At 40.5% G+C, this 15,705-nt stretch overlaps 1 protein-coding gene across 1 annotated transcript in view; it reads right to left on the bottom strand.

The window, feature by feature from the left end:
- Positions 1-1,908: 1,908 nt before the first annotated feature.
- LOC138851319 (metalloreductase STEAP4-like) overlaps positions 1,909-15,705 on the bottom strand; it is a 28,237-nt gene continuing 14,440 nt past the window's right edge. Inside the window, exons 2-4 of the mRNA XM_070080337.1 lie at positions 12,761-12,836; positions 10,034-10,239; positions 1,909-3,451 (exon numbers count right to left, since the gene is read on the bottom strand). Coding sequence (XP_069936438.1) covers positions 3,323-3,451; positions 10,034-10,239; positions 12,761-12,836 — 411 coding nt within the window. The 3' untranslated portion in view covers positions 1,909-3,322. The remainder of the gene's footprint in view (positions 3,452-10,033; positions 10,240-12,760; positions 12,837-15,705) is intronic.

Here is a 15,705-nt window from a genome sequence, read left to right as displayed (position 1 = left end):
AAAAAAGTGAGACAGAATGACTTATTTCCATTGGGGTCCTTTTACCTTATTATTATAATATAAAGGTTATAATAGATTCTTATTATTCTATAATGAAGATAACATCTTATTATTATACTAAAAGACTATCTACAATACGAGGGTCATTATTAAAATTACATTTGCGTTAGCTAAAAAATAAAAAAAATCATTCCCCTCCCTTTCTGTAGCTACATTCATCAGACACCTTTTGACACTCTTCTTGAACTGGTTCATGCTATGACTGGCTTTGACATGTGCGGGTAGTCTGTTCCATTTCTTTATTGCTGTACAATAAAAGGTGTTTGAAGCCTGGCCACTGACTGTGGCTACTACAAAGTTGTGCTCTCTCCTCTTATACGACTGTGAAGTAACATTGATACTTTTTGGTCTCTGATGTTTTATTTTCAACTGTTTTCAACTTACCTTCTTATTCTTGCATATTAATTTCTGTTTTGTTTGTTTCAGGTTTTCTGCTGTTGATTTCGCTCTGTTTCTTAAAAACATTCTTGTTCCTTTGGCCTCTTGGCAGTCTTGGTTGAAAGTTGATGTTTTTTCTGCTTTCTTGCATATATATTTTTAATTTTGGTACAAATCTACTGTGTACCTCTGTAATCTTTTGACTACCGCCCACGGGATGGGTATGGCGTACATAATAAGCATATTAAGCTAACTAAATGGCACAAATCCTTCGTCTACCAACGTTTTGCCTCTTGTACCTCCTCTTCTTGTACAGTTTTGTACTTCATTTCCCTTCGTGTGTACATATTTCAGAAGGGTTTTCGTTCCATCATTGTCCTCTCTTCTGAAGTCCTAGTTTATGTTACTTCTCCCATTTCCTTCTTCATTATCATGTCCACTAAATGCTCAAACCTTGATGTCACGTGATCACCAGCTGCTGATCACAATCATTGTGAGTGTTTGTGTAATCACCTATACGTTGTAGCAGGGGTAGATTCAGAGTTCCTGTTTGCATGTGTGTGTGTGTCTTTGTGTGTGTACTCACCTACTTGTGGTTGCAGGGGTCGAGACTCGGCTCCTAGCCCCGCCTCTACTAGGTCCTCTCTCTCCCTGCTCCATGAGCTTTAACATACCTCGTCTTAAAGCTATGTATGGTTCCTGCTTCCACTACCACACTTTCCAGACTATTTCACTTCCTGACAACTCTGTGACTGAAGAAATACTTCCTAACATCCCCTTGACTCATCTGAGTCTTCAACTTCCAATTTTCACCCCTTGTTTCTGTGTCCCCTCTCTGGAACATCCTGCCTATGTTCACCTTATTTATTCCTTGCAATATTTTTTAAGTCTTTATCATGTCTCCACTGACCCTCCTGTCCTCCAGTGTCGTCAGGTTGATTTCCCTTAACCTTTCTTCGTAGGACATTTACCTTGTGTGTGTGTGTGTGTGTGTGTGTGTGTGTGTGTGTGTGTGTGTGTGTGTATAAAATCATTTTCTTTTCACCAGACTCAATAATAACCATACTGAATATTTCTCATGAGGAATATCTAAGTCACAAGATAATCCAGACATCGAAGCTTTACCTCACTTGACTTAAGCTTAAGCAGTAAAAAATAAATCCCACGTCATAAGACGTAAGTGTAGGACATTTGCCTCACATAAAAAAAAATCAATAGCATATTCTGGAGAGAGTTTATCTGGAGAGAGTTCCGGGGGTCAACGCCCCCGCGGCCCGGTCTGTGACCAGGCCTCCTTAGGTCAGTGTCCCAGGATGCGACCCACACCAGTCGACTAACACCCAGGTACCCATTTTACTGATGGGGAACATAGACAACAGGTGGAAAGAAACACGTCCAATGTTTCTACTCTGGCTGGGAATCGAACCCAGGCCCTCACCGTGTGAAGCGAGAGCGTTAACCACCACTAGATTTATTTTACTGATTCAAATTTCTTCTAAACTTGACATAAGAATATTTCTTCATTGATGTCAATGGATACATTCAATAAATCATAAACCAATTTAATAATTAAATAATTTGCACGTAGGTCTGCCTTATCAGTAGTAAATTAAGCTTTAACAAATAGTAGGACAATAATAAACTTCTAGGATCCTCCTGCTAGCAAGATCTCTAGATACTAGAGGAGAATGCACGCAGTTGGAACATCACTGTTAGTAAAGAAAGACTATATGAGGAGGAATTTAGATACATCTTAAGGCTGCGTCAGCCTATCCTCAGATTCCAATGCTATGTACTTAGTCATATAAATTAATTGCTCTTAAAAGTAATTTACCTATGTTAATATATATATATATATATATATATATATATATATATATATATATATATATATATATATATATATATATATATATATATATATATATATATATATATATATATATATATATATATATATATATATATATATATATATATATATAACGCAATAAGTTCACAGTAAACAGATATCACAGTACACACACTGTGAATAATAGCGAAATTTCAAGCCCTTTCGTGACTTCTCACATTATCAAGGAACTATAAAAATGAAAGGTTAACAGGAAAGCATGTAATGACGCCGCTCCACAACAACACCTAACTCTTTAGGATGATGTAGGTAGGTAGTCAGTGATCCGTGAAACACAGCTTATACTCTACCCAAAAAAAAATTTAATATACCTTAAATTCTTCCCAAATTTTATTAATTATAAATGAATCCAATTTATATATACCAAAAGAAATATTCATATTTTCAAAGCTACTTTTTATGTAACATGATACAATTATATTCCTGTCGGCTATGGACTTGCTTGATATAACATGGGGTAAAATGCATTTCAAAGAGAGGACGCAGGTTTAACCAGGGTAATGGCAGCGCTACTCAGTGGATAGGGAGCTCTACACCGTAGGTACACAATGAGTTACCAACTGCTTCCTGTACACAGGAAGTAGGCTGCTGTGCAGTGTGGGTTCTATACAGAGAGCAGGCAGCACTAAACAGGGATTGGGCAGCTCTGCACAGGAGGAAGGAAACTCTAGGCTTGGTACAGGAAGCTCTTTTAAGGAAATGTTTAGAACTATACAATGGTGAGGTGGTTATATACCTGGAGAGAGGCAGCTGTACAGTTTGAATAAGCTCTACTGACTAAAGAATGTATACAAACTGGGAATGCTCTACTGAGGAAGCTCTAAATGCTAAGAGGCTCTTCAGAGTGAAAAGCTTCTCTTTCTGAGACTTTCCACTGATTGAGAGGCTTTATACACTGGGGGTGCTCCATAGACTATGGAAGTTCTACAATCTTTGGAAACTCTGTTCACTTAGAGACTCTGTAGAGTGCCTCTACAGAGTGTTAGGACGCAGGGGGTGTCGCTCGTACCCCTGGCGAATCCTGGTGAGAGCAGTGTCAACGCAAGGCAGCAATAGTGGTATCTTCAGCACTAGTGTCACCACCGGTAACACCACAACAAACTGTGGAAGGAACCAAAAAGTGTGTTTTCAGACGGTAATCTCTGAGCAGTCAGCTGCCCCTTTAGTAAATAAACAGTATGTTAAGGAGAGTCAGTAGCGTCTGTTAAATACTTAATTCAGTAACATATCTATATTAATTTTTTTTAATTATTCTTTATCGTAAATCCAGACTCAAACATACACTCTGGATTATTAACAACTTTCGCTTAATAAAACAAATTTCTCGTGACTAACACTGTTAATATTTGATGCCCGTCTTTGTAATTAACTTTTAACCTTTTGTAACTGTGGGTTAACTTTTCTGTAATATGTAGTAACCACTTACACAATTTTTATATATGGTGTGGAAAATTGCATTTATCTGAATGTATCATTATGTACATAACAGTAAATGAACAAAGATAATTATTATTTATCAGTTAGACAAGTAGGAATTTGGGACACCTAGGTCGCAAAAAATGTCCCCCTTCGATACCTACCACTGTCATATCCACAAGTTGCTCTGGACCTATTAATTACAAATGAAATATACATACACCAGGAATTCTGGTAAACATATAAATTTGTGGACTGTATATTAAATTAATAAAGGATTATATATATACACATTTACATAACAGAAGGAGAATATATCTTAATATCACTCACTAATTTGACTGGAGATTAAGGTGTATCATACTCAGAAAACCTCACTGTCTATACATGAAATAAAACTGTCCAGAGTTAAACATAACAGACTTATCTGAGGTTCCTGGAGCTGTCTCGTCCAGTCGCTTGATATCTCAAGTTATGCAGGAATGCACATCCAACAATTTCGCCTCCTATTTGAGAGGTGTCAACCCAATTTTAATCTCTAGAGCACGAAAAATTCTTCCCATTATGCACTAACGTTAGTGTCCAATTCAAACAAAATGGCGAGTGTTGTCTGCGCAGGCGCAGGTCCAGTTTCCCATTTTCCATAATATATTTCTTTTAAATACAGTATGGCCATCTATTTACATATAACTACTGCATTTCTGGAAAATATATACAGTATTTTCCACACTGCAGCCGGCCGGAGTTCGTTGCTAAACGACTCAAATTACTCCTTCCTTTAGGAGACGATTCCAGCCGGTTCTGGCTTGAGTGGCTGTTCTCCTAGTAGGTCTTACTACGATTTCATCTTCAGGCATCATTTGGTCTGCGCTACCTGGAGTTTACCTGGAGAGAGTTCCGGGGGTCAACGCCCCCGCGGCCCGGTCTGTGACCAGGCCTCCTGGTGGATCAGAGCCTGATCAACCAGGCTGTTGCTGCTGGCTGCACACAAACCAACGTACGAGCCACAGTCCGGCTGGTCAGGAACCGACTTTAGGTGCTTGTCCAGTGCCAGATTAAGACTGCCAGGGGTCTGTTGGTAATCCCCCTTATGTATGCTGGGAGGCAGTTGAACAGTCTCGGGCCCCTGACACTTATTGTATGGTCTCTTAACGTGCTAGCGACTCCCCTGCTTTTCATTGGGGGATGGTGCATCGTCTGCCAAATCTTTTGCTTTCGTAGTGAGTGATTTTCGTGTGCAAGTTCGGTACTAGTCCCTCTAGGATTTTCCAGGTGTATATAATCATGTATCTCTCCCGCCTGCGTTCCAGGGAATACAGGTTTAGGAACCTCAAGCGCTCCCAGTAATTGAGGTGTTTTATCTCCGTTATGTGCGCCGTGAAGGTTCTCTGTACATTTTCTAGGTCAGCAATTTCACCTGCCTTGAAAGGTGCTGTTAGTGTGCAGCAATATTCCAGCCTAGATAGAACAAGTGACCTGAAGAGTGTCATCATGGGCTTGGCCTCCCTAGTTTTGAAGGTTCTCATTATCCATCCTGTCATTTTTCTAGCAGATGCGATTGACACAATGTTATGGTCCTTGAAGGTGAGATCCTCCGACATGATCACTCCCAGGTCTTTGACGTTGGTGTTTCGCTCTATTTTGTGGCCAGAATTTGTTTTGTACTCTGATGAAGATTTAATTTCCTCGTGTTTACCATATCTGAGTAATTGAAATTTCTCATCGTTGAACTTCATATTGTTTTCTGCAGCCCACTGAAAGATTTGGTTGATGTCCGCCTGGAGCCTTGCAGTGTCTGCAATGGAAGACACTGTCATGCAGATTCGGGTGTCATCTGCAAAGGAAGACACGGTGCTGTGGCTGACATCCTTGTCTATGTCGGATATGAGGATGAGGAACAAGATGGGAGCGAGTACTGTGCCTTGTAGAACAGAGCTTTTCACCGTTGCTGCCTCGGACTTTACTCTGTTGACGACTACTCTCTGTGTTCTGTTAGTGAGGAAATTATAGATCCATCGACCGACTTTTCCTGTTATTCCTTTAGCACGCATTTTGTGCGCTATTACGCCATGGTCACACTTGTCGAAGGCTTTTGCAAAGTCTGTATATATTACATCTGCATTCTTTTTGTCTTCTAGTGCATTTAGGACCTTGTCGTAGTGATCCAATAGTTGAGACAGACAGGAGCGACCTGTTCTAAACCCATGTTGCCCTGGGTTGTGTAACTGATGGGTTTCAAGATGGGTGGTGATCTTGCTTCTTAGGACCCTTTCAAAAAATTTTATGATATGGGATGTTAGTGCTATTGGTCTGTAGTTCTTTGCTGTTGCTTTACTGCCCCCTTTGTGGAGTGGGGCTGTCTGTTGTTTTTAGTAACTGTGGGACGACCCCCGTGTCCATGCTCCCTCTCCATAGGATGGAAAAGGCTCGTGATAGGGGCTTCTAGCAGTTCTTGATGAACACGGAGTTCCATGAGTCTGGCCCTGGGGCAGAGTGCATGGGCATGTCATTTATCGCCTGTTCGAAGTCATTTGACGTCAGGATAACATCGGATAGGCTTGTGTTAATCAAATTTTGTGGCTCTCTCATAAAAAATTAATTTTGATCTTCGACTCTCAGTCTGGTTAGCGGCTTGCTAAAAACTGAGTCATATTGGGACTTGAGTAGCTCACTCATTTCCTTGCTGTCATCTGTGTAGGACCCATCTTGTTTAAGTAGGGGCCCAATACTGGACGTTGTTCTCGACTTTGATTTGGCACAGGAGAAGAATTACTTTGAGTTTCTTTCGATTCCATTTATTGCTTTTAGATCTTCCCGCGATTCCTGACTCCTATAAGATTCCTTTAGCTAAAGTTCGATGCTTGCTATTTCTCTGACCAGTGTCTCCCTACGCATTTCATATATATTGACCTCTTTTAGCCGCTCTGTTATTCTTTTCTGTCGCCTGTAAAGGGAGCGCCTGTCTCTTTCTATTTTACATCTACTCCTCCTTTTTCTTAGAGGAATAAGCCTTGTGCATACATCGAGTGCCACCAAGTTAATCTGTTCTAGGCATAAGTTGGGTCTGTGTTGCTTAGTATATCTTCCCAGCTTATATCGGTTAGGACTTGGTTTACTTGGTCCCACTTTATGTTTTTGTTATTGAAGTTGAATTTGGTGAATGCTCCCTCGTGACTAGTCTCATTATGTCGGTCTGGGGCTCCACGCATACATGTCTGAACCTCAATTATGTTGTGATCTGAGTATATTGTTTTTGATATGGTGACATTTCTTATCAGATCATCATTGTTAGTGAAGATGAGGTCTAGTGTATTCTCCTGTCTAGTAGGCTCTATTATTTGCTGGTTTAAATTGAATTTTGTGCAGAGATTTAATAGCTCGTGTGTGTGTGAGTTTTCATCAGAGCTGCCTCCTGGTGTTATTACTGCAACAATATTATTTGCTATATTCCTCCATTTTAGGTGCCTTAAGTTGAAATCCCCCAGGAGCAAGATGTTGGGTGCAGGAGCTGGAAGATTTTCCAGACAGTGGTCAATTTTTAACAGCTGTTCCTGGAATTGCTGGGAGGTTGCATCCAGAGGCTTGTAGACTACCACAATGACTAGGTTTTGGTTCTCGACCTTTACTGCTAAAACTTCCACTACATCATTTGAGGCATTAAGCAGTTCTGTGCAAACAAGTGACTCTGCAATGTACAGGCCAATGCCCCCCCCCTTTTGCCTGTTCACTCTGTCACATCTGTATAGGTTGTAACCTGGGATCCATATTTCGTTGTCCAAGTGATCCCTTATGTGGGTCTCAGTGAAAGCCGCGAACATTGCCTTTGCCTCTGCAAGCAGTCCACGGATGAAAGGTATTTTGTTGTTTGTTGCTGGCTTTAGACCCTGTATATTTGCAGAGAAGAATGTCATCGGACTGGTGGTATTGTTGGTACTGGGGGGGGGGGATTTTTTTCCGGCATTAGTATCTGTATCTGTTGGTTTGGAGTGGAGGCCATCGACTGTGGTTCCACTCCAGGAATGACTGAATTTGGTGTACGATTTCTGCCATTTCCTGCCAGTTTTTTTTTCCTTCCTGGCACTAAAAAACCTCTCCCTCTTGAGTGGCTGTGGCTACCCAGGTTTTCCCATGGCCTGGATGTTTTGTATCTTTTTGTCCCCTTTAGATGGTGTGCCTGGCAATTTAAGTTATAGCACAGTCTTTCCTGTACTGAAGAGGTACACATTTCAGGGTGAAAAAGCTTACAGGAAGGGAGTTTGCATTTTCCTGTTGTCATATGGGCACGGCATTTTCTAGGGTGGTCATAGTTGCACGTCCCGTCTGTTTTTTCCAGATTTCCCATGTCTGCAGATACCAAGTGCATAGTATGTGCACAGGCTTGGTTTCCGTTTGCCTTGGGTTTCTGTGACTGTATTTCCTGTTGGTGCATGTTATCTTCCATATCACTCGTGTCACTTTCCCTCAGATTTTCATTTACGTTTGATTGAACACCTAATTCCAAGGGAATCAATTTATTAATTGTGCATAAACTTTCCTGGCCACGACACAACACTTTGATATTCCTGACAACACCTTGTGCATCTGGGTACAATGTCAATAGTTTGCCCAGAGGCCACAATGTTCGATGTTGTTCAGTGTCAATTAACACAATGTCACCTGGTTGAATGGTCTGTCGATTTACTGCCTCTGTCGCACCATAAAAGTGTTCACGTAGTGTAAGAAGATATTCCTTATGCCACACATTAGACCAATGATCAATTATTTTATTTAACATTTTAAATTTATTACACAACACTACTGCATCATTGTAATCTTCATCACTTTCTTCAGGATTGTCTCTATAGACAGGGGCAGCTTCCAATTTCCTTCCACACATTAGGTGAGAAGGTGTTAATACATCTGCATCAGGTGTATCACTCATGTACGAGAGAGGCCTATTATTTATCCGATTCTCCGCCTCCACTAACACTGCACCGAATTCTTGCAAATTAATTCTCTTCCGGTGTAGTACTTTACGGAGACACCTCTTCACTGTGCCTATCAGTCTTTCATACAGCCCCCCCTTCCAAGGGGCTCTAGGAGTAATAAATTTCCAGGTACACCCTCGCTGGGTTAACAGAAATTGAACATCGTTACTATTATTTAATTCTATCAAATGTTGAGCACCTGCTACAAAATTTGTGGCATTATCCGAAATCATCAATCTCGGACAGGATCTCCTAGCTGCAAATTTTCGAAACAGCTGTATAAACTGTTCTGCAGACAAGTCCTGAGCCACTTCTAAATGAACTGCCCTAGTAGCAGTACAGGTGAACAAACAAACATACACTTTCAGTGGAACACCATCTGAAGTACCTGTTAAAATTATTGGACCACTGTAGTCTACACCTGTTACATCAAATAGTTTCACTAATTGTACACACTCCTTTGGCAATGGTGGAGGACCTGGGTACACATAGGATCTGGCATCCACACGGCGACATATTACACAAGATTTAATCACCCTTTTTACACTTTGCCGTCCTTGTGAAATCCAGAAAGTCTCCCTAATACAATTTAAGGTATCTTGTGCCCCACCATGCATTACATTTTTGTGGGCATTTAAAACAATTAAATTTGTTAGATGATGAGTTTTGGGCAGTAAGATAGGGTGTTTAGCATAATCACCCAATTCAGCATTTTGTAACCTACCTCTGCACCTAATTACACTGTTCTCTAAATACAGCCCCAATTTCTCTATTATGGAACCTCTCGGTAGGTAAGACACATAGGCAACAGTTAGGCAACTTTATTCCGATACGTTTCACCTACACAGTAGGCTTCTTCAGTCGAATACAGAAAATAGGCTGGAACAGTAGAGATGTGAAGACGATGTAATCAGTCCATCACCCTTGAAGTCGTAGAATTTGAGGTTGTCAGTCCCTCAGCCTGGAGAAGTTCAGTTCCATAGTCAGGAACTATCTGAAGATCAAGCGACAGTGCGGAGACTTAAATACTGTCGGAAGGAGAGGTGCAGAGTAGTAGTAGTAGTGAGAATGTAGCCACTGAGAGGTCAGGTCCCTCTCAGATCCAACAGTTCTCACTTGAAAGGGTTGTCCAAGGTGTTTTCTGTACCAAGAGGCCATGTGTTGCAGTGTCTGACAAGATGAACATCAAAATGGTATACAATACCGACAGGTTGGTAGTTAAGATACAATACCTGTCGGTATTGTATACCATTAATGAAAATGAACTGTAATTACTTATTACATACAACATACCACTTACTTGTTCATTGGATGGGAGGTAGCATTTGAAATGCGGGGTTACTAAATCCTCCCATTTGCTAAAGATAATGTGGAGAGCAGCCAGCAGCAGTGTAAGCCAACCAACACGACTTTGCAAGAAGGAGAACTCCTTCCATGTCATGGATCCTGCAACTGAAGGCAGAGAAGCCAGTCCCAGCACCCCAGCTAGTACGAAGGTCACTATACCTGTACAATACAAGTACGGAGGTTATTATACCAGTACGATGCAATATTCTACGAGAGGTGTCACCTGAGGTGTATCATATGAGGTGGAAGTATTTGCTACTGCTCCTTTGGGCTTAGAGTTCTGTGCATGCTCTAAACCCCTACCTCTGTCTCTGTCTCTGTCTTTCTGTTTGTCTGTCTGTCTGTCTGTCTTTCTCTCTCTCTCTCTCTCTCTCTCTCTCTCTCTCTCTCTCTCTCTCTCTCTCTCTCTCTCTCTCTCTCTCTCTCTCTCTCTCTCTCTCTCTACCTCTCTCTACTTCTCTCTCTACCTCTCTCTACTTCTCTCTCTCTATCTACCTCTCTACCTCTCTCTACCTCTCTGTCTCTGTCTGTCTGTCTGTCTGTCTGTCTCTCTCTCTCTCTTTCTCTCTCTCTCTCTCTCTCTCTCTCTCTCTCTCTCTCTCTCTCTCTCTCTCTCTCTCTCTCTCTCTCTCTCTTACACAGGGTTTGCCAAGGTTAGGTTAAGGATCCCTAACTTTATTGACAAGCTAAGAGCTGTTACCTACATCAGCTCATTTGAAAACATTTTAAATGTTATGAAACATACAAGTACGGAACAGGATGAAGTTGGAGCCATCTGTGGGCCAGCATTTTCATTTGATCAACTATTTCGCTGACATCATAATACTGTACGAATGTGTTCCAGACTCGAGTCATCCTGGGTATATATGATCTCAGATGAAGTGATGTTCTGGAGAAGGGTACAGCCAGAGTGAAGTTGCTGCTGACTGCCCGTCTTGTGATATAGAAGCTTGCTTCTCGCTGTTCTCGAAGTAGAGCCGAGTGTGGTACCTTGACAATGTTGGCCTTGTACATAACAGTAAGGGCGCCCACATCCCTCTTGTGTTGAAGATTCTGCCGAAATGACATCTCTATCTAGGATGGGTCCAGGCAAGAGATGAGACGTCTTGCTCTGTTCTCTACTCTGTCAAGCAGTCGCAGATGAGAGGGGAAGGGGGCAAGCAAACCAAGAAAGTGGAGCATACTCAAGGTTTGAGCGTACCTGTGCCTAATACAGAATCTTGCAACCCTACTGTCAAGTAGATGTGAGATACGTCGAAGTGCTGTAAGCTTTCTGGTTGCCTTGTTTGCAAGATTTACACCGTGGTTCTTCATGGTCAGTTTGGAGTCAAATTTCACCCTAAAGATATCGACTTCCTCCACAGGTACCAACACTCTCCAATTCATACTTTCTACTGCTCTAGCATTACCATCATGGTACCTAGAGACCATCATCATTTGTGTTTTCTGAGGTGCAAATGTTACCTGCCATTGGCTTTGCCAAGCTAATATAGCTCTTAGCTGGTGATTGATGTAGCTGAGAGCAGCTGGCATTTCTTCTTTTGGATAAGTAAATGTCAGAGTACAGTCGTCTGCACATGCATGGGATTCTGGGAAGATATGAAGAAGGTCATTGAAGTAGACATTCTATATCAATGGTCCCAGCACACTTCCTTGTGGAACACTTGCCCCAGTATGATGTCTTGCTGATTCTGTTCCACTGAGAAAAGCCCTTAGAGATCTGCTTTGGTTTGTGTGATGAATAAGGCAACCTCATCCTCCACCCACTGACGCAATGGGAAAAGATGGGAGACCTTGAGCAATACATAAATTTTCTGTGTTTTATTTTTTAAATAAGTTCATGCATTTCATTAATAAATCTTAAAGAGAATAAAACATTTATTTTGTTTAAAGATATTTATAATGTAAATATATTGCTTATAATACAAAGAGAGGTATTGAACCAGTTACGCTAAATCGCCACTGACCCGACCCTACATCCATCAACGTTTTTACCTACAGTATTCTCGGTGTTTTGGCTTGGCATCTGCATAGATTCAGCAGCTGCCAAATGACTCTTAGATACAACAACTGCAGCATAAGAAACCTTTTCTTAAATATGGCAAATGGGGTAGTGGTCCCTTCAGAATTATTAAATACTGATTTCGAGCTGTCAATTCTGCAACTTCCTTCACGATCCAACTTTGTCTTCCGAGGGATTATCAGTATTTGTTACTACAGCTCTTACAAGTTGTAATCATTTTTAGTATTCAGAGCTACCAAATTCCCAATAATTTAGGGTTATGCTGAACTCAGTATGGGACTTAAGGATATAAACTGCATTTTGCTTACGAATATAAGAATCCAACAATAACAGAACTTTCTCTTGAAGAATACAGAAAGACCCCCATATCCGCAGACCCGGTATCCATTGTTTCAGTTATCCGCTGTTTACCGTGGCCTGAAAATAACACTTAAATTTACTTAATAATGGCCTCAAAGTGCAAAAGTTATGATGCTGGAAGATTTTCAAAGCCTAAAAGAAGCCTTTAAGTGCTTCCCATCAGTGAAAAGTCATAATTATCCACTTATTGGAAGTAATTTATCAATACAACTTTATAACAGGTTTCGGTATCCACTGAAAACATTGTTATCCATTTCCCGCGGATACGGGAGTCTGCTGTATTTCTCTGCTACTTACCACAAGCAACGAAGGTGGGTCCTCTCCATCCGTCTGAGTCGCTGTAGAGTTCACCGTCAGACAGCATAGCGAGGACCTAGAAACATTCAGTACAGAATAAAGATATCTTAAATATAGTTTCGTTGGATTATCCCTTTTAGTTCCGTTGGATTATCCCTTTTAGTTCCGTTGGATTATCCCTTTTAGTTCCGTTGGATTATCCCTTTTAGTTCCGTTGGATTATCCCTTTTAGTTCCGTTGGATTATCCCTTTTAGTTCCGTTGGATTATCCCTTTTAGTTCCGTTGGATTATCCCTTTTAGTTCCGTTGGATTATCCCTTTTAGTTCCGTTGGATTATCCCTTTCAGCAAATTTATAATCGTTTGTAGAATTTTGGATGGCTTTGAATAAGTATTAATGAATCTAGAGAATACCACTGGAGTCCCATTGGAGCATATGGAAGACTGTTACAGAACTGGAAATAGTACACGTGTGTGCGTTACGTGATAACGATGAATGATTACAGTGAAACTTTTCTGGAAGATAAAAATACGCCATTTCTATACTTGCCTTTTAAAAACTTTCACTGCACTTCTGTTGTTATTTAATTTTATTCATTGACTACATTCTGTTATTCTGTTATTTTTCTCCAACTATCTTTCAATATAGAATAATCAGTTAATTGAAGAGTCTAAAAAAGAAATGTCCGTCCTTTCACCGCAGTATTTGTCCGTTCCTCCATCCTACGTCCGTTCGCTTTTATACCTCATACAATGTGACTATCCACGTACGTATTAAATAACACAGTCTTGTTTCAAATTATTTATATACACAGAAGCTGTTCCTTTTCTCCTGCAAATCCCTTTGGTATATAACAGAAGATAACTCAAGCTATCTTAACTCACGTACCAACTTAAGCCACGTACTCTAAAGTCCAAACACGAGTACGGTTTAGACTGGACTTGCCACAATCGATGCCAAATTGACTAGTCTTATAAATAGCAGACATATCAGCGGCAGCATCTCATCTTCGTATCCAGGTAATGGACGCAGTACGAAACTGCCATGCAAATAATTTACGGAGGCCTAAGTTGATGGCCAGTACAAAGTGTCAAACAGAAAACAATACACACAAGAAACAATTATTCTCGAAATTATTTTCTGTTGTTGTTTTTCGTCCGATTTCGTTCATTTTTGGTCTACTTTAAAAAGCGTAATTTCAAGTTATTTTGACAAATTTTCATTAAGATCGGCCAACGAACAAATGGGAAAAAAATATATACAGAAAATTAAATATGGAAGCCTTACTGTACTCATTACCCCGGCCAAATTTTTGATATACTAATCTGGTTTCATCGCGATAAGAAACATTGTAATATACTTTATCTTCATCCACCAAGAAAGTACAGTTGGTTAGTTTTTGAAATTTAGCAAAATATATGCCCATAACCCCCCCTCCCCAAAAAAAAAAAAAAAAAAAAAAATTGGGTTATTTCGAAAATTTCGTCACTCGCTTGTAAATTATTTTTTTTTTACACAGGATTTGACAAGGTTAAGGATCCCTAGCTTTATTGACAAGCTATTTACAGGTTAAGGATCCCTAGCTTTATTGACAAGCTATTTACAGGTTAAGGATCCCTAGCTTTATTGACAAGCTATTTACAGGTTAAGGATTCCTAACTTTATTGACATGCTATTTACAGGTTAAGGATTCCTAACTTTATTGACAAGCTATTTACAGGTTAAGGATCCCTAGCTTTATTGACAAGCTATTTACAGGTTAAGGATTCCTAACTTTATTGACATGCTATTTACAGGTTAAGGATTCCTAGCTTTATTGACAAGCTATTTACAGGTTAAGGATTCCTAGCTTTGTTGACATGCTATTTACAGGTTAAGGATTCCTAGCTTTATTGACAAGCTATTTACAGGTTAAGGATCCCTAGCTTTATTGACAAGCTATTTACAGGTTAAGGATTCCTAACTTTATTGGCAAGCTAAGAGCTGTTACCTACATCAGCTCATTTGAAAGCATTTTTATTGTTATGAGACATACAAGTAGGAAACAGGATGAAGTTGGAGCCATCTGTGGGCCAGCATTTTCATTTGATCAACTGACTTTATCTCGTTGACATCATTATGCTGTACGAATGTGTTCCATACTCGAGTCATCCTGGGTATATATGATCTCAGATGGAGTGATGTTCTGGAGAAGGGTACAGCCAGAGTGAAGTTAAAAGGACACAAGTGCAACTAATGTGACATTTTATTGTGGCAACGTTTCGCTCTCCATGAGCTTTGTCAAGCCGAGAGCGAAACGTTGCCACAATAAAATGTCACATTAGTTACACTTGTGTCCTTTTACTTTACATATTGTCGGTAATTCTACCAACATTATTACAGAGTGAAGTTGCTGCTTTCTGCCCGTCTTGTGGCATAACAGCTTGTTTCACGCTGTCCTCGAAGTGGATCCAAGTGTGGTACTTTGACAATATTGGCCTTGTACATAACAGTAAGGCCACCCACATCCCTCCTGTGTCGAAGGCTCTGCTGAAATGACAAATCTATCCAGGATGGGCCCAGGCGAGAGATGAAACGTCTTGCTCTGTTCTCTACTCTGTCAAGCAGTCGCAGATGAGAAGGGGGGCAGGCGAACCAAGAAAGTGGAGCATACTCAATGTGTGAGCATACTTGTGCCTCGTACAAAATCTTGCAACCTCTGCTGTCAAGCAGATGCGAGATACGGCGAAGTGCTGTAAGCTTCCTGGCTGCCTTCTTTACAAGATTTACAACGTGGTTTTTCATGGTCACTTTGGAGTCAAGTTTCACCCCAAGGATATCAACTTCTTCCCAGGTGCCAACACCCTCCCATTCATCCTTACTACTGCACCGGTATTACCATCTTGGTGCATAGAGATCATCATCATTTGTGTTTTCTCAGGTGCAAATGTTACTTGCTATTTATT

Source organism: Cherax quadricarinatus, unplaced genomic scaffold (assembly GCF_038502225.1).
Source record: "Cherax quadricarinatus isolate ZL_2023a unplaced genomic scaffold, ASM3850222v1 Contig331, whole genome shotgun sequence".
Taxonomy (NCBI): Eukaryota; Metazoa; Arthropoda; class Malacostraca; order Decapoda; family Parastacidae; genus Cherax; species Cherax quadricarinatus.
The sequence above is the reverse complement of the archived record's forward strand: the minus strand, read 5'-3'. Positions and strand labels throughout refer to the sequence as shown.